The sequence below is a fragment of the Vespula vulgaris genome, chromosome 17 (assembly GCF_905475345.1).
Source record: "Vespula vulgaris chromosome 17, iyVesVulg1.1, whole genome shotgun sequence".
Taxonomy (NCBI): domain Eukaryota; kingdom Metazoa; phylum Arthropoda; class Insecta; order Hymenoptera; family Vespidae; genus Vespula; species Vespula vulgaris.
Window position 1 is genome coordinate 4,768,754 of NC_066602.1, and position 25,848 is coordinate 4,794,601.

General features: G+C 28.4%; 4 protein-coding genes and 1 long non-coding RNA gene across 10 annotated transcripts; 3 read left to right on the forward strand and 2 right to left on the reverse strand.

Moving 5' to 3' along the window:
- The first annotated feature begins 160 nt into the window (after positions 1–160).
- Positions 161–3,081, forward strand: LOC127070248 (40S ribosomal protein S16). Of its 2 annotated transcripts, none has more exons than XM_051007978.1 (6): positions 161–295; positions 1,946–2,041; positions 2,137–2,181; positions 2,241–2,372; positions 2,660–2,774; positions 2,851–3,081. In XM_051007978.1, exons 2-6 carry the CDS (start codon positions 2,033–2,035, stop codon positions 2,994–2,996), a joined length of 447 nt encoding a protein of 148 aa, XP_050863935.1. In that variant the 5' UTR covers positions 161–295; positions 1,946–2,032; the 3' UTR covers positions 2,997–3,081. The 2 variants fall into 2 exon arrangements, with proteins under 2 accessions (XP_050863935.1, XP_050863936.1); XM_051007979.1 differs by lacking the exon at positions 161–295 and adding an exon at positions 1,814–1,834.
- Positions 3,082–5,462: 2,381 nt separating this feature from the next.
- On the reverse strand, positions 5,463–8,438 carry LOC127070249 (uncharacterized). Of its 3 annotated transcripts, XR_007784433.1 has the most exons (3): positions 8,236–8,438; positions 7,855–8,018; positions 5,463–6,355 (listed from the first exon to the last, which is right to left on the reverse strand). It is a non-coding gene; the product is annotated as an uncharacterized LOC127070249 (long non-coding RNA). The 3 variants fall into 3 exon arrangements; XR_007784435.1 differs by lacking the exons at positions 7,855–8,018; positions 8,236–8,438 and adding an exon at positions 7,466–7,655; XR_007784434.1 differs by lacking the exons at positions 7,855–8,018; positions 8,236–8,438 and adding an exon at positions 6,784–7,057.
- A 338-nt stretch (positions 8,439–8,776) lies between these two features.
- LOC127070262 (RNA-binding protein pno1) lies at positions 8,777–10,324 on the forward strand. Its single transcript, XM_051007989.1, has 3 exons — positions 8,777–9,069; positions 9,189–9,278; positions 9,353–10,324. Exons 1-3 carry the CDS (start codon positions 9,013–9,015, stop codon positions 9,878–9,880), a joined length of 675 nt encoding a protein of 224 aa, XP_050863946.1. The 5' UTR covers positions 8,777–9,012; the 3' UTR covers positions 9,881–10,324.
- Positions 10,065–12,093, reverse strand: LOC127070261 (EARP-interacting protein homolog). Of its 2 annotated transcripts, none has more exons than XM_051007988.1 (6): positions 12,009–12,093; positions 11,227–11,298; positions 10,933–11,153; positions 10,685–10,866; positions 10,309–10,605; positions 10,065–10,227 (listed from the first exon to the last, which is right to left on the reverse strand). In XM_051007988.1, exons 1-6 carry the CDS (start codon positions 12,076–12,078, stop codon positions 10,065–10,067), a joined length of 1,005 nt encoding a protein of 334 aa, XP_050863945.1. In that variant the 5' UTR covers positions 12,079–12,093. The 2 variants fall into 2 exon arrangements, with proteins under 2 accessions (XP_050863945.1, XP_050863944.1); XM_051007987.1 differs by lacking the exon at positions 12,009–12,093 and adding an exon at positions 11,564–11,825 and having other exon boundaries at positions 11,227–11,452.
- Positions 12,094–12,141: 48 nt separating this feature from the next.
- LOC127070260 (uncharacterized) lies at positions 12,142–25,195 on the forward strand. 2 transcript variants are annotated; one of them, XM_051007985.1, is made up of 8 exons: positions 12,142–12,610; positions 17,658–17,920; positions 18,854–19,120; positions 19,482–19,780; positions 19,881–20,182; positions 20,279–20,462; positions 20,535–20,713; positions 20,844–25,195. In XM_051007985.1, the coding sequence occupies exons 2-8, from the start codon at positions 17,758–17,760 to the stop codon at positions 21,292–21,294; spliced, it is 1,845 nt and encodes a 614-aa protein (XP_050863942.1). In that variant the 5' UTR covers positions 12,142–12,610; positions 17,658–17,757; the 3' UTR covers positions 21,295–25,195. The 2 variants fall into 2 exon arrangements, with proteins under 2 accessions (XP_050863942.1, XP_050863943.1); XM_051007986.1 differs by having other exon boundaries at positions 19,485–19,780.
- Positions 25,196–25,848: the final 653 nt, after the last annotated feature.

The window sequence follows — 25,848 nt, forward strand, 5'->3', positions numbered from 1 at the left end:
TTAAGACCAAGCATACAGAAGGTAGGGGATGACCATGCGTGGAATGAGCATGACGAATCCACAGAGTCTCATCCCTACCACCATCAAACAACACTAAGCAACATAAGTCAAAGATTAAGAGAATCAATCTGTCCAGTTTCAATTACCATCGATTCCACCAATCTAGAAGTGGCTTTTACTGACAAGTTTCGTCGCTAGCCAACCTCGCAATCCGTGACATTATGAAATCAATAGTAAATTGTAATACAGCCACTCGTTAAAATAAAACTGATATTATTTAAACGTCGAAATAAAGGTAGGTGCCAGTCCCGTGCCATTGAACTGCACTAGCAAGATAAGGCCAGGACACGAATTTTATAATGCAGGAGCTCCTCTAGGGAATTAATTTTTTTTTGAGGTTGAGAATTAAAATTTTTTGAGGCCTGTGCTTAGGAATGTAACACTTTGCATAGTTTATATGCCTTCCTCTTGCGCATATTACGATGTAATGTTTAAGCGAATATATTGTTGTTTATATATTAGTTTATCGTACTTTAATTTGTACTGCAAATTATTAAAATTAACCGTATGGAAAGAGTGAATTTGAATGTTTCAAAACGCGAAAGAGAACGTCAAAATCATTAACGTACTTATTTAATTAATAGCATTTGCTTTTGACTTAAACTTAAAATTTTTATATAACGACCGTGTGCATATGAGGAAAATTAAATTGTTTGTGAAGTATTAAATGATGAGAGTTATTAGCTTTATAATGTTGAAACAATTATTAATTTAAATGTTAATTTAAATATTAATTATACTGTTTATATATATATACTTAACATAAATAATTATATATATTAATATAATTATAATTATAATAAAAATAATTATACTGTTTATATATATATATATATATATATATATATATATATATATATATTTAACATTCTCAAAATGAATATACAGTATAAAAATAAGACTTTTTGAAAACTTCGGAAAAGTCATATCTCCACTTATATCTTCACCTTTAAGATGAGACCTTCATTAAAATCAGACAATAATTACACCTGTACTTATTGTTGGTGTAAATCTTTATAAAATCAAAGATGATAAATTGCTTTAAAAGTTTTCTTCCCATAGATCATGTTTTCCTTTCTTCTTATTTTTATAATAAATTATCTTATTTTTATAACTTCTTATTTTTATAATAAAGTTATCGTGAAAGCAGTAATAAAATAAAATATAAAATATATAACAAATTTTAAAGACTTAAAAAAACTTCTGGCATTATTCAAATGACGGAGAAGATTCTCTGGAAAGATTTTTATATTCTGATAAAAAACTGAATCGAAAGATAAATTTCATACATAAAAAATATAATATATTTAAAGAAGATAGTATACATTAAATGCTAATGAAAGTCGATGAAAACGCTTTTTGGTGTTGTTTTCAAAAAGCTTGTCTAAATCAATACTATATAAAGTAATTCGAATGCCCTCTAATATGGATGTAATACACTCTCTAATGGATGATTATTTAATTTAATTATTATTAATTAAGATATGTTTATTTTTGCCTATTTTATACTTTACATCTTATTCTTCTTCTTATTCTATCATGAAATTATTGATTTAAACAATTTTGAGAAATATGGAGTTTTAAAAACATTTTCTTTACTATTGTTCTGTCGATATAAGCGCTACGCTGTGACGATAACTAGAAGTTTTAGGCGCGAAATCAGACCATATTATATTTAAATTTGAGGAAGTAGATATATAATACAGCCTGTGAATATAAAATATATAAAGTGTGATACATATGTGTGTGTGTGTATTATACTCTTATCATCGTGGTTTGTTATTATTATTATTATTATTATTATTATTATTATTATTATTATTATTATTGTTGTTGTTGTTGTTGTTGTTGTTATTATTATTATTAATATTTTTGATTAACGCAGTGACTCGAAAGATACAACTGCCTCACAGCTAACGGATCTACTTCCTTTCACGTGGTTCTTTGCCAAAAAATACACGTGTTTGACATAATGCAGAAAGTGAGTTATTTGAATTTCTTGATAAATTGATTCAACAGTCTAATTGATTTTATATGAAAATAATAAAAATATATTATATACTCATTTCTTTATAGAAACAAAAAGAACCGATTCATTCTGTGCAAGTCTTTGGACGCAAGGTAACGCGCCATGTTATATTTCTTGTAAATTATTATTGACAAATATTTTTCATTTAAAGAAAAGTGCAACTGCAGTTGCTTATTGCAAACGAGGCCGTGGAAATCTTCGGGTAAATGGAAGACCATTGGAATTGGTCGAACCGCGTGTTTTGCAATATAAATTACAAGAACCTATCTTACTTCTTGGAAAGGTAATAAACAAGTTTGATCCATATTACATATAATGTAATCTATATTAACAAGTTTGATAGAAGTTCTATATTAATAATTGATTGATATTAGCCCAGATGCCTGATTATAAATTGAAGTTAAAAAGACATTAAATATTTCTGAATTTTGACTTTATTCAATAATGTTCAATTATTTTGAACATGATTAGTCAGGATAGATAGTTGAAAAAACTGTGAGATTATTGCAAAGTGATTCTCGCATGTGAATTGTTTTTACAATTGTGTTAACGAGTACTATGACTTTCTAGGAGAAATTCGCTGGCGTGGATATCAGAGTTAGAGTAAATGGAGGTGGTCATGTGGCACAAGTTTATGCTATTCGTCAAGCTATTTCCAAAGCTCTTGTAGCTTATTACCAGAAGTGTAATTATATGTTAAACTATACCTTTTATTTTCATTTATTTATAATTCTATAATATTCAAATATATTGTATTATAGATGTCGACGAAGCAAGCAAGAAGGAAGTAAAAGATATTCTAATTCAATACGATCGTACTCTTCTAGTCGCAGATCCAAGGAGATGCGAACCAAAAAAGTTTGGTGGTCCAGGAGCCAGAGCACGGTATCAGAAGTCTTACCGTTAATACACATGTTTAATTGTCATATTAACTTTTATTTATACCATTAAATAAAAAATAAAATCTGCAAACATGATTAAAAACATGAAAATTACTGGAGTTAATTATCAAAGATTACTTTAGTTCTTGCATGAAACAAATACTTTTTTTATATAATGAAATTTTGTAGAGTACAAACAACGATGTTCTTTCAAACAAATTTTAAGTTCTAAAAAAAGATTAATATTCTAAATTACCTTTGACAATTTACAAATGCTACGATTTACATATGTTTTGATTCGATGGAAAAGATTAGATATTAATTGACGACATAACGAATCGCCAGCTTCTTTTCAAATATAATTTTTATCTAGCTTCGATTTTCTAATTTCATTGACTAATAATAATAATTAAATATTCATTTGAAAATATCTTCAGTACATTTCTATAAGAGATCATTTGATCTAATCTGTTTATTTGTTTAATTATGATCAGCAATGTGTTATTAAGTATAATGTTCAAATACTATACTACGATTAGCATAAAGAAATATTTTCAAAATGTACTACTAAAGTATGCAATCACTAACACGGTAGTATTTACGTTACATGATTTAAATTGATATAAATCACAAGTAATTCGAACCCAGATCTCACCACGTGAAGGTTGTTGTATATGGAGATCCATGAGTTTATAATAACATACTAATTAATCGTATTTGATGGATCTTCTTTCGACTCGATCGAAGCCTACCAAGAATGCATTAAATTGTGACTTTACCCTGACCAACCTGAGAGAAAAAAGCATGGACTTTTTATATTAAATATCTATTTAAAAAATGCTAAGCGATTTATCTTTACCTCATTTATCAATTACATTTTTACATATAATTTGTATATTCCGGATATGTACAGAGTATATATGTTTTTATAATTATTATTTTATTGGAAAATGTACAACATTGATATGTCTAAATTTAACATTAAATTTAATATTAAATTTGACAATTCCATATTTACAACCATTTTTACTACAATGCAATATTGATAATCTAAAATTGGGGAATTAAAAATGAAATAAGATGATTAGAAAATAAATTCATACTTTTCAAACTACCTTAATATCTAAGTAGCAGATAATCGACCGAATTGCCTTTTTTACTTTAAATTAGCTTTAAAAATAACAATCTTAGAACTAGAATTTTTAATAGTACAATTAAGTGATAATTATGATCCTGTAATAGAAATGAGAAATTAAAAAAAATTAGTTATTTACTCTAATACATTTTATCAGTGTATAAGATAACGTATAATATGAAATTGTTTTGAATTAATTACATATAACTTCTAATGCTAATTTATATAATTCATTCTAATCATCATATATCTAAAAAATTAAAAATAGAATATATTTAACATATAGAAGCAAACAGAACAAAATTGTATTAATGTACAATTTTCTTCTATTGATATTATTAATATATAAGAAAGGGAAGCCAAATTTAATTGAGATCATATATCTGAAACATATATTTCCAATAATTAAACATTTTTTAAATAAATATATTATAAAATCGATTTGATTCAATGAAACAAAAAGACCCTGTCTTGAGTTAATAAAAATAAGCATGCACAATAGATAAATAATTAAATATAAATCAGTTTTGAAAGAGGGTTTACTCATGTGCTCATCAATAATTTGTTAGAAAAAATTACAATCAATAACTCGTATCAATTTTAACCTTTCGTTCTCTGCATGATTGAACATTAGAGATTTCAATTTTTTTCACTTACTACTTCAGAAATTCTCTTATAGTTTTAAAATATTCGTATTGCAGTTTGAAATTAAGGAAAATTGATCCACAGTAGTTTGAAAATGAGATAAGATAGACATCGACTTAGGTTGAAACTGTTCTAAATTGAGACTTTTGTGGATTATTGTAATGATAATCATCTGGAAAAAGACTTAAAACAAACTTTGAATAAATTTATTGTCACAAGATGGTTAATTTATTATTTAAATATTTATCAAGATATTTGTTAATACTCTCCTATAAAAGATGTATACTAGTTTCTTGATCATCATTCAAGATCCATTGACTGTAATATGCGATAATTATTTATTTATTACAAGACAACACTGAATTTAATTTGCGAATCTCGACTATTTAGGTATAATTACTATTTTTAAAATAAAAAAAGAAAACTTTATATGAACAAATATCGATTTTATAACTAACTGCTTTGTATAAAATTGATTCAAATACGTTTATTTCAAACTCCTCACAGTTGATTTTATTCACGAATCGTGTAAAAATTTTAATTAACGTACAAACACGTTCTATCTCGTGTGTTTTCAGTTTTTACTTTAGCAATACAACACTCGGTTTACTCATTGCTCGTGTATGATTGCAATAATGATATGAAAAAAGTAAAAAGAAGATTATTAATATCATTGTTGTAATAAAAAATCTTTGAAAATTATTGAGTAATATTCAAAAAAAAAAACTTCAAGTTTTTATTGATTCTTATATAACCAGCATTCTGCTTCAGGATGATGAAGAATGATACATTAATAGAAAAATGAGAGGCTGAAACATACAACACAAAATTATCAAACACAACATTATAACACAAAAAGAATATAACATTTATAAAAAATTTCTTATAGATCATCTCTAAAGGTAATATATTAAAGATTATATTATATCAAGGTATTAATTATAATATATAAAATGTTATTTAATAAAATTAATAAAAGCTAAATAATTAAAAAATGTACCAAAGTATGCAGGTAGTGTTTGCTTTGTATATTGAAAGTATATTTTAAGCAATATTGATATTCCAAATCTCACTGTTTTAAGGTTGTTGCATATAGAAATCCGTTTAATACAAATTGTATAAATTTTCATAATAAAATAATAATTGCACTAGTAGACTCTGGCGTGAATTACATTAGAAATACACAAATATCTATATTTTTCTATTTAATAACCAACCTGCTATAATATTAATTAAATTGTGATGAAGTAAAACATATGTTGGAATTAATATATGTAATGCTAAAATATGAAAGAACATTAATCGTAGCTTTCTTAGGGGTATATACGTCTGTAATACGAAGTACTCTGTAGAAATTCCGAAGTATTCTGTAGAAATGAAGGCTGAATATTGGTTCATTTTGTTTCATTCTCAGCCAGAGAATTTCCTGGAAATTCGTAACTCGGAGTATATACGTAATGAATTCGACCTATCTCTCTCTATCAAGCCCTATATGTCCTTAAAAAGAGATAGATCTATCTGTATGACGTAGATTATACAATGGCTGTATAATCTCTCCACTTTGTTGTGTACAGTGCTTTTCCAATCCGTAAAATTTTTGGAAATCTGAAAAATGTAAACTCGTTATTAGTAGTAGATAAAATTAACCCAAACTGTATGTCCATATATAATATATATGTATATGTGTGTGCGCGCTCTATAGAGGCCTTATCTATATGTCTACATTCGCGTGTGCGCATATAAAAATGGGATATAATACGAAATACGATTGATGACGAATTATTAATTAGAACATCATTAAAAAGCGAGAGAAGTATGGATGTCGCGAAAATCAGAATAGAAAATTCAAAAAAATGATGCAATGATCACTCGGGGTATACCAAAAAGTCGATTTTATTTTCGCGAATATTTCTTAAATATAACTGTTCCTTGCCAACTTGCAACATTTACACATATAAATCGAGTTTTAAGAAATTAGAAATCTATAAAAAAATCTATACAATTCTACAAAATCTACAAAATTTACAATTTACTTGAAATTAACGAAGAAGATAGATATCACCGAAGACAAAATGGGCATTTTGTTCACTGACAAGACGCAAATAGTTCGCATTGCGTCATTTTGAATATATTAATTTATAACAATAGATTAATTTTTATATATTAATTATATATTAATTTTTTCGTATATTATTAAAAAACAATATGTAATATGAAATTAAAAATCAAAACATCCATAAAAAATTTTAGTAAACGACAGTAGATTATAAATTTTTATATACTTAATTAAAATATATTTCCGCCAGACACAAGTTCGTTATCATACGTACGTTCCTTTTCTTTTTTTATTTATCTTACGAGTCCAAACAGATACAATTAATAATATGAATAATAAAAAAATCTATTTCTATTTATTAAAATGTTTTAATCAATATCTTGTAAATATTTGAATATAATAATAATTCGTTTAATTTTGATTAATGATTAGTATAATTAATAATACATTATTAATAAATTGGAGATAGTATTATATGTAATTCGTAAGTTATCAATAATCAACGAAAAATATTCCAATATATATAAGATGTTCGGTTTTTCTTGAAGAAGAAGATGAAGAAACGACGAATATTTTTCGGGAATCTATAGAACGAGAATGAAGCAAACTTTGATCGACATATTTAAACGTTACTAACTTAAATTAATTGGCTTACAAACCTATATAATTTCTTAGAAAATTCTTGTTTTTATTGCTGAGATCAATGACAAAAATTCTTTCTTTTGTTTTCAATATATGCTGCATACATGTACACATGCACACATGCACACGAATACGTACGACTTCGTTGATGAAGAGCAGCGACGTAAAATCGTTTCTATGATTTGTTTCTCTCGTATGAGTTTTTTACATACATATATATGTTTCTTACATATATCCACTATCCATACATACTATATATTCATACATAAATTCTAAGAAAAAGCGAGGTTCTTATTTCGAAGAAAATTTGTAACTAATATATTGTCTTTTCTTAGAGAAGAATTAAAGGCATGGACACGCAAATAATGAACAATATTTTCCCTATTGACTCATCGCTTGCACTTACCTTTTATCAAGAACTTGTACTATAATTTATAATTTAATTCGAAATATTTAATATTAGAAGAAAATTGTCAATCAACATGTATGAAGTAAAATCATTATATATATAGTATTTCTCCATTGTACTTTTTATGTTGAGATTTTCCAATTAATAATATAATTGGGAAGCTGAAACATTTTTAATAGTTATTAGTAAAGAATGAAATTAATTGAATGTGGATATGGTTATGGAGTCAAGGTATATTAATTGCTATTTAATTTTTAAACAATAGTATGTCAAATTACAATAGATATACATTATAAATTGTTTAAGTGAATATAAAATGATCTAAATTATTTTTATTTAAGTCTACGAGCATGGACTAAGAGAACTATTAATATTTACTCATCGGGATACAAAAGGAAACCAATTCGTCAGCTCTCGAAGTCATTTTCTTGCCGATTTTTTTTATTTCTGTTTATGTCACTGGCCTTCACCGACCGATACCTTTATGGCCTTTACATCTAACGATATTATAAATCAACATTATTTTATATTGAAAGTTATGTAATATCTAAACAAACAGTATTTTTCAAATTAATATAAAATATAACTGAAATTATTACGTAATATTCATTATATTAAATTATTATAGAATAAGAAACAATTTAGTTATTATAGAATAATGAACAATTATTATGAAATAATAAATAATGGGAATCTTTTTTGAATTTACAATATATATAGATTTAACCATGGTAACGTGAGAACTGTTGTAATTGGTTGGTTATTTGTTTGTAAAGAGATATCATTGGCTGGTAATATCCTTTCATACAAACATTATTCACACATATTAATAATTTTAGCTATGGAATAATTGAGAACGAAATTATTAATTAGGTTATTTTGTTAATTTGATGAAAACGAATAATTAATTAGAATTTATAAACATCGAATAATTTTTTGTTTGCGTCATAAGGACTAGCAAATCAACGTCGACATTTTACAGATTGTAATGAAACATGGTGACTGGGTATCGGTTTAAAAGCACATGGGTTGGTGTACAAAGTTGGTGTACATCAAATATGTACTTTTTAGTTTAAATTCATTTGTATATAGTTTAGAAAGATTATAATTTTATGTTGACACACACATATATATAACAAAAAGAAATACTTCAAAATGGCAAACGCAGATCAGAAAGGAAAGAAACGACAAGCCGAGGATAATGCTATGGAGGTATGTAACAGAGGTTATATTTTATCGTGTTCATTGTCTTTATTTTTTAATATTTTCATTTTTACTATAATATTTCCTTCATTGCTCTTATATTAATTTATTATAATATTATTTAACAGGTCGAAATAATAAATGGTATTGAAGGAAAGATTAAATCTGTATCATCTACAAAAAGAGCCAGAAAAGTACAACGTGGTGAATTTCGAAAGGTACATTTTGATAATGTATTATTAATAATATAAATTAAATTTAAGAAAGTATATAAATGATAGATATTTTGTAGATACCTGTACCTGCGCATAGATATACCCCACTCAAGGATAATTGGATGAAGATATTTACTCCGATTGTTGAACATTTACAATTACAGATACGTTTCAATTTGAAAACAAGAAATGTAGAGATTCGTATTGCTCCTGAAACTGCAGATATTTCTAATCTTCAAAAAGGTGCAGATTTTGTAAAAGCTTTTATATATGGCTTCGAAATAGAAGATGCATTAGCTTTATTACGTTTAGATGATTTATTCATAGAGACATTTGAAGTTCAAGATGTAAAACCATTAAAAAGTGATCATTTATCTAGAGCTATAGGAAGATTAGCAGGGAAAGGTGGAAGAACAAAATTCACTATAGAAAACGTAACAAAAACAAGAATTGTTTTAGCTGATAGTAAAATTCATATTCTTGGTTCCTTCCAAAATATACAATTGGCTCGCAGAGCTATTTGTAATTTAATTTTAGGAAGTCCACCATCTAAAGTTTATGGTCATTTAAGGAATATTGCTAGTAGAATATCAGAACGATTGTAATATAATAACAGGAAATTTATAGAAAGTTTTCTTCTTTGTAATTATATACATATAAACATATTAGATATAATTTTGTTAATACTTTAATTATATCAGTTAATATTGCAGATATCAATTATTTAAATGTTTATGAGAGAATTAACCCAAAATAAATTTTTGAGTTCTAATAAATATTATATTCAATTTAGAGAATTATTCGATATTTGTATTTGCGTGGTACTTTATTAATTACTAATCTGCCATCATAACTCAATGAAGCAAATGTCCAAGGATCAGCAGAGGACCATTCCACTGCATATACACTATCTTCGTGTTCTTCATATCTTTCAACAACTCCATCTTCTAATCTAAAATATTTATAATAATATTATAATGTTACATACTACTATATAAGTTAAAAATATTGCTTAATTATTAAATATACTTACTTATCTTTTTGACATATTTCATCACCTTGTCCATTATCATCTTCTGGTGAAACTATATGCCCGTATGGTTCAGAAGAAATAGATACGATACTATATAATATAACCCTAGAATCGCTACTTGATGTTAGAACCAACTGATCATGGAAACGATTGATTCTTATATTCCACACCCAATGAGAATGTTCCATACGTGATAAGACAGGTTCACTTGGTACTCGAATATCCCAGAATTTCATATATCCATCATCACCACAGGTAGATAAGAAATATTGCCGATTCACATTGAAGTCTAAATCTCTATGATAAAATGTTGTTATCTACTTTTATTTTTATTTATACAAGAGAAGGAAACATTATTTTTTCTTTTTATATTTACCTAATTATTTGTGAATGTGCTGATGAAATTATCCATGAAGGATCAGATGGAGCTCTTAAATCCCAACCTTGAATATTATTTTCATCTAACGTTACAAATTGATTACATCCATTGTGAGGATTCCATTTACCATTTGTAAACCGTGGTAGATTTTTACCAGACAAAATACCTGATACTATAACCTGTATTATATAACTAAGATTGAAAAAGTTTATATAACTGTAAATGTAATAAGTATTTATATTTACTTGTGGTCTACTGTTAGCAAGGTCCCATAAAGCAAAGCGATTATCTACAACTGATATAGCTTTTGTACCATCCATAGGATGATATGCAATAGTTTTCAAATCAGTACCATATTTTGTTGTATCAATTTCAGCTAGCATCTCCAACTGTATACTGTCATTTGTATATTCTTTAATTTCAGGTAATTTCCAAAGTGCTCCTTTCATTTGACATGTTCCTTCATCTATAAAATTTAAATTGAAAATATATTTAATGTTCTTTCCTTTCTAAGACAGATCAAATGAATTAAAAAATACCATTTAAACTGTTGTAACATGTAATAAATAAAGAAGATTCAGTTGGCGATGCTTGCAAGGACCATATTTCACCTATCGGATGTTGAAATACTTGAGTGTTTAAACCATTGGTTTCTTCATTAAGTTCAACTAAATGTACTTGATTGTTAGTAAATTTTAACGATTGAGTTCCTACTAGAAATCTAACAATATCAGTTTCTGCAGTCTGTGCCGATAGTGCTCTAGTCTATAATATATTAATTATAAATTATTAATACATAAATACTCTTGTCAAAACTAAATTGCTAATATATACTGTAAGACTAAATTATTAAGAAACATTATTAGGAAAACATACTTGAAATTCAAGCCCATATATCAAAGGGGTGTCATTATCCATTTTCTTTTATAGTATACAACTTTTTTTTACTTCAAATATAAATGATGTTAATTATAGCTTTAACAATTTTGTTTGTTTACGTTGATCAGACAATAAATAACAAATATATTTAAACAAATACTATTGTATAAACAGGACGATAAATATGTCTAATATAGAAATAACTAATATGACGACAACTAGAAAAATAACTTATTCGTCCGAAATTAACCAATCACAGATTTTATATAAATACTTAAAATTTTCTTGTAAATTTTATTTCCAAAATTAATCCGATATTTTTTTCTAATTGATCATAAATAGTATAATATCGAGTAATAATTGAATATTGATATTAAATTATCGTAAAGGGTATTGTAAATATTAACTTTATACGGAAGATTTACAAGGGTGCACGAATTACCACTTCTTTGATCGAGTATACACGATCCTGTGCATATTAACCAATGAGAATCTTTGGCGTAATTGCGCATGCGCAAACATTTCGTGGAGGGGATTTGTTCGAGAACGTAATCCAGATCAGATCAGTCTGGCTAGTCACTCGTGAACGTGATGGTTGTTCTGTAGTGTTGTTATTATCATTCAATTCCCTCCCCACCAATTTCCTATTTGCATCGTTTTCGATACATTAGCTTGTTCGTTATCCTTCATCCGGTAAAACTAGATGCAGAGTCATCAAATAAATTATGTCAAACGCGCAATTTGTGGCATTAACATGAGAGAGTGATTATCTCGGCCTCGGTACGATAGTAATATTATAATATTCATTTTTCTCGTTAGAGAAATCAACACATACATGATTGAAGCAGGAGTTCTATCTGCCGTGTTTAACGGTCTATAAATTGAATTTTACATTGTGTGCAAATAGCCACTTACGGACGTATATCGTTCGAGATATAAAATCAGTGTTCTTTCGGTTCTCTTTCGGTTTCGTCCTCACGCAAATGCGTACACTTGTAGGCCCTTTTTTGCTGTGGAGGGAATGCTGACGCTGCCACATCCTTCGTAAGTGTAAAGGTTATTTTATCGTCGTTAATGTTTTACCATATTTCTACGATGGTTTTTATAGGGATATTTCGAATTTTTTGAATTTATAGTTAAGGATTAATATTGTTGTTGTTGTTATTATTGTTATTATTATTATCATCATCATCATCGTTGTTGTTGTTGTTGTTGTTTATTATTGTTGTTGTTATTGTTATTGTACTGTTGCTGTTATTATTGTTATTGTTGTGGTGGTTGTTGTTGTTGTTGTTGTTGTTGTTGTTGTTGTTGTTGTTGTTGTTGTTGTTGTTGTTGTTGTTGTTGTTGTTGTCGTTGTCGTTGTCGTTGTCGTTGTCGTTGTTGTTGTTGTATCTTATATTTAAATTTGTACAGATATAATGAAATAATGAAAAGATTATTTGTACTATTACTACTGTAGTATCGTAACGTATAAACTTGTTTAGCTTTATTTATATCATTCGTTGTAATTAATCTATATATATTCATCTTATTTAATAATTTTTTCTCAAAGTTATTAGGTAAAGTTACTATTTAATTTCATTAAACGATATAACTAAAAAATATTGAATTTTGATCGTCAATTATTTTCTTTATAAAATTGAAGATCTCTAATTAGGTTACGAACGAGATTACGCACAATGGCGCCAATTGTGATTTATTAAATTTGTTAATTTATTTTATTTATTTTTTTCAGTAATTAAAATTGGAATGATAGAATTGTTAAATAATATTTAAATATACTATTGATAAAATTGTTCGTTCTATATCTTAATTGATAAAAGTAAATATGTTCGTATTTAGCAATATGTAATACCCTCCAATTAAGTATGAATATGCGTATTCGTTACGTTAAGATTGATCTCAATTGGTTGCAATTGGTTCGAGTGTAATGAAACTGAACGAAGTGGTAATAAAGGAATTTGAAAAAAAACGCCACTTTAACATATTTTTTCGTTGTATAATCGAACATTCTGATATAAATAAACTACTAGTTTAAATAGTAACATAATATAAAAGTTTCATTTGTCTTTAATTGTACTTCCTGTTTTTTTCATTGATTTTGTCTATCTAGTTAAATTCAAGGTCGATTACGGAAACATTCCGTAAGCGACACGTTCCTTTTATATATGTGCGTATTTGCGTGCGTATAGAATTTTCAATATATTTTCATAATAAAGTTAATTTTTGGTTATGGCGGTTTTGCGTTGATCAATTAATTAATTTGTCAAAAACGAAAATTTGAGATTAGAATTTAATTATGTTTTACCATGGTGTTATTGTTCTCAATTTTATATTGAATTATATTGCACAGGAATATATTATGTATACTATATTGTTTTACTTTATTATAGTAGAGTCAAATATATTGTAGTATAGTACAGTTATTTATTGTACTATAGTGAAATGTACTAAAGTATGACTATAACATAGATCATTTTTAATTTATTATGTAATTATTATTAACATATTTATTGTATTTTAGTGTGTGTGTGTGTGTGTGTGTGTGTGTGTGTGTGTGTGTGTGTGTGTGTGTGTGTGTGAGATAAAAAAGTTGATTTGAAGCTAAAGGGTGTTGCTTGATAGGAAAACTTGTTTCTTTAAAATCCATCATAATAAGAAACGTGTAGAAGCAAAGTAGGAAAGCTTTGTAAAGTTGCCCTTCGATCAATGAACCACGCATACGTTTTCACCCTCTTTCACCCTCCTTCATTCCTTTCGTTGCCATCGTAGTCGAGTTCCGCGTGCAGGTCAACTCGTTCGTTTCAGTACGACTTACTTAACATCTCAGGGGTTGATGTACCTTGAAACGAAAACTATTTTATAAATCGAGAATAGAATATTTTTCAAAAATCGAAATAGGATATATTTTTTATGTTGTAGTTAATTATGTGAGATCTGTAATTTTAGAACTTTGTTATAAATCAATTTTGTCTATTTTATTACCTAAGAAGAATTCTCGCTTAGACGTTGAATCCATATTTGTTTCGTTTCATTCGTCGAACAGATGACTCCATCGACGCGTGACTTTGCAAATTAAAGCCTTATAACGTTCCTTGTGACTGAACAATCGTCGCCAGCTGTCTGAACAATTTTACGACAAATGTCTAAAATAGTATTTAATACATGTAGTTAGGAGCTTAATTACTCGTTCATTCGAAAAACAGATATTTTTGTATTTCTTTTTTAGAATTTTATTTGTTATTTAAAGATTAAATTCGAAGGATTGTTCAGTTTGTACTTAGAGATTTATAATATTTAAAGTGATTAGTAAGTGATTAATGAAGAGTAACGTTTGCAGAAGAACTTTATTTTTGTTTTTCATAATACATTTTTTATTCTCAAACGGCATTCCGCTTCGTTTTACCTCATATTTAAATATCGATTGCATAGGGTTCTATGATTTATGCGGTAAGATTTAAGTCGTAGATAAAAAAAAGAGACTTTCATTGGCTAGTTTTTATTCTGTTTTTCTCTCTTCGTATCTTTTATCTTTGACAGGAATGATAACCGCTTGACTCGGATAGTCTTGTCAAGTGTATAGCATCCTCTTAACCCCCCATTTGTTTCCTCTTTTTTGATTTCTCTTTGCATCTCTCTTGCAAACGTGAAACGTAATTTTGTTTTAATATCGCGTTATATTAAATTAAGTTAGTTTAAGATATAAGGCTTGCAAAATGCTTTTGCACGTAATTTGATTGAAAAAAGACAAAATGGTATTCTGACGAGATACAATGTGTTCTGATTGGTCTACTTCTTAAGCTTCATTTTTATCATTAGCAACGAACGTAATACTGTTCATTGATTGAATATTATGCTCAAGGACACTTAGAAAATATCATTTCTTCCTTTATTCATAGCATCATCCCAGACATCGGAAGCGCCGGAAGCGCGTCGCTATATTCAAGGTCGTTCAAAGAGAAAAGGAGACCGTGACATTTTCGATATCCGTTTTTCACGCCTGGCCTTTTCCTACCTCATCGAGCGAGAGTTTATATTCACCCCCTCGGTTTCTGTGCGAAGAAGATATAATAAAGCGTATCGAATATAACATTTCTCTTACGTCATTGAACATTTACTTGGTTTTTATTCCATGTTTAAGATTATGGCCATTTAAAAATGTGATGATGATAATTAAAATAATTCAACAATTTAAAAAATCATTAATAAACGATTAAATGATTTCTATTGTCTTTTTAGAAGAATATTTTCTTTCGTTTTAATATTCCTTTGAAGACCTAGTTACACAATTTCAGCTTTGTTAATGTCAGTGTGTGAACTGCATTTTATATACCACGAAATCTTTGGTGAGGAATCTCCTATTCAACGTTGTAAGATTTTTCTTCTTTCTTTGTTCACGGTATAACGGCAAGATACGCGAATTCAATGTCAAACGCATTGTAGAAATAGCGATTCGTCGTCCGTCGTGGTGAAGATGCTCAAGAAAGTAGCGTGAGAGAGAGAAGGGGGAGATCGTCTCTGTATCATTTCGATTTATGTACGAACAATAGACGTCAAATACGTACGAGATGATAATATTTACTTATGCTGAGTTTAAAAGATGGCCTGTTAGAAAAATTTATGAAACAAATTTCGTAAAAGGTAGATGATCCTAATTATGAAATTTATTTTATGTGTTTTATGAATTTATATTTGTTATAGAATAATTAAATTAAAAATATCAAATTATAACAATTTCGTGATTGGCTTCTTACTCTTTATTGTGATTGGCTATTCTTCGAATGTAGTAATGGCAATGGTTGTATCCTAGATCATTATTGACTGAAACGATGTCGTCACTTAATTTTTCATATAGATTTGAATCCTTAACAACTTATTTGTTAATTTCAAAATAGAAGCAAGTTTTTTGCGAAAGGGAAAAGTATTGGAACGAAATTCATTTATCAAAGATTATGTGAATAAGAAAAGTGTGATTAAAAGGAGACTACAGGCGAAAGAAAAAACAAAAAAGCAAAAGAAAAGAACAAAGTTTGAAAGTGAAAAGAAGAAGAAGCGTGCGATGAATGAAAAACACTCCTCTGCGCTTGTCTTTTCCACATTCGGTAGCAAGCTTCGACAAAACTCGACTCCCAACCGTTCCTGACGTGTCCGGTCGCGGGCGCTATAAACCGGAACTCTCTGACAGCAAGTCGATATCGTAAAACGGCACGTGTGCTACCTCTTTGTGTACCAAGGTCAAGGTGATCCTGCAATATCCATTCGTAACCTCATCATCCTTTTTAAATTCTCAGGGATTTTTAACGGGATACGAATTAATCGAAGAGAAATCAAATTCATAGTTCCAACAAAATATATTGAATCGTTTGTTATCAAATTGAATACATTTTTATAACAATTCTGAAGGTAACATTTTGTTTCAAGCAACTCTTTTAAAGTTATCAAAAGTATCAATCAGATAACGTTTCACATATCTTAACATAATATAATAATTAAACTGCTGATGATTTTTTTTTGACAAGTTGTCACATAAATGTCGATCATTCGTTGTTCATAATGTGTTTACAATGTTCCTTTTACTCTTGATGTCACTTCAATCCTACCCTCTCTCTTTCCTCTTTCCTCTCTGTTTATTCATCAAAATACTCGATATTTCAAATAATGGCTAACTCGATGAGCTTTCCCTTTGAATTCAATTCATTATTACCGTTCATTATTTTTCATAAAAAGATCTTGTTGATTCAAAAAGTACGTTTTCGCGCGCATTTGTATCGGTTGAATACATAAAAATACAGAATCCTAGTTTCCATTCGACATATTCGGCCTCACAAGTGTTGCGATGATCTTTTCTTGGTAATGATAGAGAGCATGAACTGCAGAGAGTAGAATTTAGTCGGGGAAAATATTCCTTTAGAATATAAGAGAAACTTAATGTGTTACAGGTCTGACGAATAGTGGACGGCATATTGTTCTTAATAATCGTTGAAGTACCAAATTTTGAAATGAATACCAAATTTTTTAATTATTTCTTTTTTGTATCCTTAATAATTAATTATATTCCTGATTAATGGGTCGATTATATGTGTTGCAGAGTGCGGACGATCAGCAGAAAATGGGGTCGAAGCGACGACGTATCAAAATAAGACGAGGACCGCTAACGTAATCGATTTATAGCGCGTCGAATAGGAAAGATGATGACCGCCATGGCCAGGTTGCCTTGTAAGCAATCCTCGCCTTCGCAACAGCAAAGAGTGAATAATTTCGGAAATAGTCGTAATTCGTATTGGGATATTCAAGCTAGGCATCCAACACCACCTTATGTTAGAAATCATCATCGGCACATTGATCACACAGGTAGTTGATTCAAATATATAAACAGCAGCAACAACAACAACAAAAATTGTTATAATTATATTTTTAAGAATACACATATGTATATACGTGCATATGTAAACAAATGCATGTATATACATATGTATATACGATGAATAAAAACATTTTTGTACTCGAGTGAAAGCTATTCCATGTCTCTGGTTTGCGGTAGCAGCAGCAGCAACAGCAGTAATAGTTAAAAAGACTTCTCTTTTCGACATGTTTCACTTGTAAATATATAAACATAAAGGGAAGAAGGGTGTTCCTAGGGTAATCAAAACCAGGCACCTTCGTCCGTTCTTTCAAATCTGAACGAAAATGTTTTTACCAGAGAAATGAGAGTCTTCGGTATATTTTCATTCTTGTCTTTCTCAAACGACCGATATATATATATATAAAACGAAGTTTTATATATATTTATATATATATATAATTTATTCTATATATTTAATATATATAAAATTTTATATATATATATATATAACTTCGTTCGAAATCTAGTATTCTTAATGTTAACATTATTATTGTATGTATATTCCACCATGGTAAAGATTCTTATGTAAAAGACTTCTTTGACAAATATTGCGATGTCCTTGTGAAAATGCGGCAAATTAGCTGTTGCTGTCCTGACTCTTTCGAGATTTTTCTCTATTAAGCTTCTCCTCAGCGAGTAGTGAATTCGCTTATCCGAAATCATAATCCATTTTGTTGCTAACTCATATGTTCTTTTGAATGAAACCTCTTTTTATTATTATATGTACAACATAAATATCTTAGAAATCCTTCCTTTTCATTATCAGGACGATCAACGTCCGTTATTTCGTCAAAACGTTGTTCAATTTTTCATATGACGAACGGAAATGAAATTACTTAAGAAGCCGATAACGATGACGCGATGATAATTATTGTTCGTAGGAAAACGTAAGAGTGCAGTGGAATTATTGCAAGAAACGAAAGCATTTTACGTAAAAAGTGAGACTGTGCTGGATCGGAAACAGGAACTCAAGAATAGCGGTCATCTTCAAGTGTCTCAGCTAAGTGCACCTAGTGCACCACCTAGGTTACTTAGGAAGTGTGGAAATACAACTGTACCGTGCTCGATACAATCACCCTCGCCATCACAAATATCTAATCCTGTAACACCACCCTGTTGTTGGGCCACGTGTCATGATCAAGATAGAAGTAAATATTTTCTTTTTCCTTATCTAAATATTTAGCAAATCTATCACTTTTAACCGATCGAGTTGTTCTTCTTGTAATTGTTCATCACTTCTAACTGATCAAATTGTTCTTCAACGATTACTTGTGTATCATATGTTTCAAAATTGGTTGTTGAAGTATCCAATTTACAAATAATATTTGTTTGTTGTATCTATGTAGATTTGATCGATCAACGGTGAAGCTTCAAAGTATTTATTAACAAGTTTGGAGATCAAAAAGAAGAATCATGTTGATCCTATTGAAATGATAAATCATGATCGTATTTCTTGTTTATCATATACTACAACCTTAGTAAGAGCTTATCGTCGATTGTATTTATCAGCAGATGGGATTTTGAGTCCTCAACAAACACTGCCACCCGCGCTGCCACCAAAGAGCCCACGTTTAGTCCCTGTTCCGCAGCGGCGCACTATTTCAGGGCCACCGAGTACTACGAGCGGGGATCAATTGCAGACAAAATTACGGAGATTACTCAACACCGATAGCAAGGAGAATGTCTTCTTCCCGGAAAGCCCAACTCAGGCTTGCCTTCAAACAACAAACGGTGTCACACGTGAGGAAAAGTTCAGATATTCACCTGGCAGCTTATCACCTGGTTGCCGAGACGATGACCGTGCGTCGGTAAAGAAGATTTCAAGAATACAACACAATTAATTGTTAACTAAAAAATAACAAATGTATTTAATCACAATATCATTCATTCTAATGTTATATTTTGTAGCATTGTACACCGCCAGACGTTCGCTTCAAATTTGGTCGCAGTAATTCACATTCTCATACATCTGGCCCAGGCAGCAGAAAATCCATCACTTCTCCATCAGCAGAGAACACAATTTGTCATAAATCTTTGCCTGATCTTCACACTAGCACACATCGTCGAGCTTCGTTATCACCACGTACGTCGACAAAATCACCTGCTAAACAATCTGGGCATCATTATGGGGCTAACAATTGTCCAGATTGCGAGACTAGTTCGGATTATTCCGAGCATAGTTTCAAACGTGATGCTGTCTGCTATCGCAGGTATTATTATTAGATCGATCATTTTTATTGTTACTTAATAAAAAAAAGGAGGAAAACAGTTGAATTAGAGAAATGTTTATTACCAAACATGTTTAGTACGCGTCACATCAGACGATCGTTAGGCTCTGGCGGTGGAGATGCTAGTAGTGTTCTATCCTCTGGTGGCAGAACACAGAAATCGTCTGGCTCGAGTAAATTGAGTCATGGCGCTACTGCAAGAGATTCTGGTGGATCCTCTGGGCATTGTACTCATCGTAGTGAACCACCACCAAGGTTACAGGTATTCTCGTCATCAGTGACTCTTATTTACTCCAACAAAATTTCTCGTTAACAGTGATGTTCCCATTGATAGGATTATTGGACTCACGTACGTAGAGACAGTGGTGCATCTACTCAACATTCAACTGATAAAAATCGTTCAAGAAAGGGTAGTTATGCCAGTGGTACACCGCCTTCTGTCGTGAGACATTATAGTCCTGATTCTGAAAGCAGCGAGAGTCAAACTGATTACAGTCCTACTTGTAACTCTAGGTACTTTATGTTTTAATCTAATATTAAGAATTTTACCTGTGATTAAAAATGACTATTAGATATATTTAATTTTGTATCATATAATTTTATTCTTCGAAAGTTCAACAAATAATATTTATTTTCATGATAGATTCTCAGATGGTTGGAAGGAAGGACGTGGTAGACCAATTTTGAGATCAAAATCTGATATAAGTGATCGTTATTGGAGACAAGATAATGGTCGAACAAGCAAGTTATCAGCACGTACGCCACGTTCGGTGACACAGTTGGAGAATTTCTTTGATCGTTTGGGTTTAGATTCAGATAATTATCAACTTATCACTGAACCCGATTCGAAATCTTCGTCACCTGTATTTTTCGATAGTGTTAGCTCGGTCGACTCAGCATTAGGTCTTTACTCTTGGATTGGAAATAATCAGGCAAATCAGGGTAGTCAATGGCAGAATAATAATTGTAGCATTGGTATGGGTAATGACGATTCTAATCAAAGGGTTAACGATCCACCGAGCATCGTTGAACGAAATGCTCGAATTATTAAGTGGCTTTGCCAATGTCGTAAGGTACAGTTTGGTTACAGTTAAATACTGTGATGGTTCCCTTGGTAAGTTATGATATTTTCAAAGACTATTTAATTTTAGACACAAACATATGTTTTTCTCTTCATTTTTCATTCATTATTATCAATTTTATGTAAATTATTCCAACATTTTTTTTGTATGGTTAAAAAAGTAATCGTTAACTTTCTAATAGTACTAAATTGCTTATATGCAGTTTTTTGTTGTTCTCATGAATAGTCATTTTAGAAAAAGGTGTGCCATTCACAATATATTATTCAATTGCTGCCTGCTCATTTTTGATTCGTTCTTTCAATTTTAGTATATTTCATATCATATCTTACATTTCTAATTAGTAACAAGTCATGCGGAGAAGTAATTGTTATAATGGATTTTTCTTCGCAACAATTATTTTTTATTAATAATATACTTATCGAAAAAATTATGGTTACTATTTTCTAGGTAATATAAATGAGATCTGAGAAAATGAATTTTTTGATTCATTTTTTCTATGTATATATTTGAAGAATTTAATTAATATGGTTTTTTTCTTATATATATATATGCATAGACTCATACATGTAATTTTTTTCATTATAAGAAGTTCTTTCTTTAGAATATATTGATTCGTTATTGTCTTTTAGCGTTATTAAACTTGTAATGAATTTATGTGTGATATGTTATACGAGTGTTTTTTCTCACATCTATTGAAGGAACTTATCGAGTCTGATTACGCAGACGTAAAAGTTAGTATAATCCATTCAGTTATACGTTGTTTGTTACGATATTGAAAGATTATTGTTCAATTCTAAAAAAAAAAGAAAAAAAAAGGAAAAAAAAAACAAAACAAAAAGAGAAAAAAACTTCCGATGAAATAAATTTATGTTAAATTTATTATTATGGATAAAATGTGATAGACAAATTTTAAAGAAAAAGAATATTTAAAAATGTTGTCTTCTCTTACTGTTTCTTTATACCACATGCTTAAGAATCAATCTTTGAGAACATTATATATATATTTAAAAAAAAATGTTTTTTATGATGAAAGTGAAATTTTCTGTTGAATTTTGTCATTAGTAAAATAATCAATGTGATTTAGTTGATATTTCTTATAAAATGAAATACTCTCCTATTCGCATTCTTGATAATATTAAAAAAACAGTGCAATTCATATTATATATTATGAATAAGGACAAACATTGAAGAGATCATATTACATATTTTATTCATACGTTCATTTTTATTTATTGCATTTTTGATTATCATTTTTTTTTAAATTATAAGTAATTTATGCAAATCAATGCATAATTTTCTTTGTTGCTAGTATATTGAAAGAAATTAGTGAATTCCCCCATTTTTTAATAATGGAATTTAGACAAGGAATTTATCAGAACTTTTTTCTGCAAAGATTGTTAACTAAAGATACTTCGACTGAATTGAAACATGAAACACTCACAGTTAATGCAGCAGAATGTTCTATCGTACTTAATTATATGCTCGTAGACTGATAAATATTTATAGATGATCATGATGTTGCTGATAATGATAATGATAATGACCATGACGATGACGACGACGACGACAACGACGACGACGGTGATGGTAATAGTGGTAGTGGTGATGATGATGATGATGGTGGTGGTGGTGTGATGATGATGATGATGATGATGATGATGATGATTATGATGATGATGATGATGATGATGATGATGATGATGATGATGATGATGATGATGATTATAATTATGATGATGGTGATGATGATGATTTAATATTGTCGAACGAGTATTGTTTTCGAGTTAACGTTTTTAATGGAAAAATATAAAAAAGAAAAGTTTCAAAATATTAGAGAAAAAATGTAGCTGTATTTAGCACACAATGAGAAAGCTAAATGTCAAAATTAAAGTATATTGAACTATATTCTACTCTATTAAATTCGAGTAACGATATTTTGTGCCTGAAAAGTAATAAGCGCCTTTTTTTAAAAATGAAGAATCGTTTATGGTTACGTTTACATATATATTTAATACTTTGTCATTTTCCAATTTAATGGTATTTACATAGGAAGAATAAAATTTAATTAATATATCTTTTTCGCATTAGCTAGAGGATACTTTTTAACGTATATTTACTCGTTCAGTCGTTTACAAAAGTTATCTGAAAAGATATTTTATTTTTGAACACTATAAACTTAATACACAAACACACTTTTTATAATTAACTATATTTATATCATGAAGTGTCTTTTTATTTAATACTATTATTTTAAACATACCTTTTTGTGCAATAATATCAATGTTTTTATTATTATATGACTCTATATGATGTCTTTGGTTAAAAAGAATTTTACTATTTACATTATAATAAACAGATAACGGTGTGTCGACTTTCTAAAGTTGTAATCTATAAGTGGTTTATTCTTATAAAAAATACAGAATCTGTATAGTATAATGTTATAGAAAATTATTTCAACGATTCGTATTTGAAACAATATGAAAAATATTCTAGTTGTGTATTTAAGAAAAATATTCATATAGTTCATTGATACAACTTGATAAAAATCAGAATAAAATAATATGGAGAAATAAGATGAGAGCTTTAACTGTAACAGAATTTTACATTTTTCAAATATACATAAATAAATAAATACATACCATACATACGTACATAGTGAATATGATAGAATGCTCATTTAGCAGTATAGGTGTGTATCAGTAGCTGATGAATAGTTGATATTTGTTAAATCTGCAATTCTTCTTGCTTTAGACGCAATTCTCAATAAAAATATATGCTAGGTGTTTATGAAGGATGCCTCAAAAGTCAATTGTAAAATACTGTTGCACAAAGTTAAATATAATAATGAAAACGTAGGATATATATACGAGAAGAGAATGTATTTAAAATTTTTAATCTTATATTGCTGGTCGCAATCAAAATATGTGTGCTCCTTTTATTAACACCTTGCATATAAGTTATTTCAATAAATATAATACGTTGTGTGATAACCAGTTATATTTAAAACTGCATTTAGAAGTTTGACCAAGTAAGAATTAGAAAGTCTGTATATTCTAAGTCTAAAATTTCCATTTTGTATTTCTCACTACATATTCTATCATGAAAAAAAAGTGTACTACTGCTCATTTTAAAAAGAAAATTAAAATAATTAGCTTATGAAAGTGTTCTTTCCATAACATAAAAATAATTGATGCACGGTATAAGAAAATGTTCTTATTATTTTCAGATATTCTAAAAGAACTGATTGGAATAAAAGTTTGTGTTGGATAAAAGTACAAATAGAAAATATATTTTGTATTATTATTTCTTTTTAAAAATAATTCTAATATCCTCTATGAAAAGACATTTTCATATTTCCTTACACAATAATGAAAATTTAAATGCTGTTTCATATGTGCTGTGTTCATTTATTTATATTTGCATATCAACAATTATTTAGTCAAGAAGTATGATAATACATTGTTTCTCTAATCGATCATTACATAAAATATTTCTTTGCGTAATTTATTAAAATTTAACCTTAATTAAGTTTAATTCCAATGGATAAAAAAATGAGAAAATTTATAATCGAGTAATTCTTTTTTTATTCATGTATTATCTTGTAATTCTTGTATTATCATTCCATTCCTACTTTTCACATTTTTATATTATGACATTCCACTAAAATGTTGCGTCTTATACAAGACTTAATGCAATAATTTAAAATAATTATATTATTGTCTTCAAACATAAACCAAAATCATTGATTGTACAATACAATTTCAATATACATATATTTACATATATAATTTTTGATGTATAATACCCGACACTGCTTTAACAACGTGACTTTTTAATTGCTTTTTATAATCTAGTCATGTAAAACAAAAGATTGTAAACGTGAAAATATTAAAATTTTTTCCATATATCATCATATATTAATCTTTTATTATACTATCTTGTTATTACCTAATTTGTTAATACACATATTTTAAACATTATATTAAAATTGTTATATTTTAATAAATTTTATTTAAAGAATTAGGAAATTAAAATAAAAGGATAGTTTTAGGTTAATTTTTAATATTTTCAATTTATTAAAAATAAAAAATTCTTAAAATACACAAAATATATACTATTTACGAATAAGCAATAATATTATTAATTATTATTTTTATAATTGCATATATATATATATATATATATATATATAATCGAAATCAGTTATATAAATTTTACAATCACGATTGTTTAAAATGTAATAAGAAGATTAATAATCAGAAAAATAATCAAATTTATTATAACATACATTTTTTGTTTTTATAAAAATGTTATGAAAGTATCTATTATTATCAATGCGATTATATCGAAACCGAGATTCATCTAACATATAATGTAATATTTTTAGAATTAAACAAGTTAAAAAATAAAAAATAAAATGTTATTTTACATATTTAATATTTTAAAATTATTGACAAATATAATGTGCATCTCAGTAATATCAATATATTATACTTGGTGAAATAATTGATCAAAATGGACGATCAGTTAACTTTAAAATCTAATCAATCGGTTACGACTTTTAGA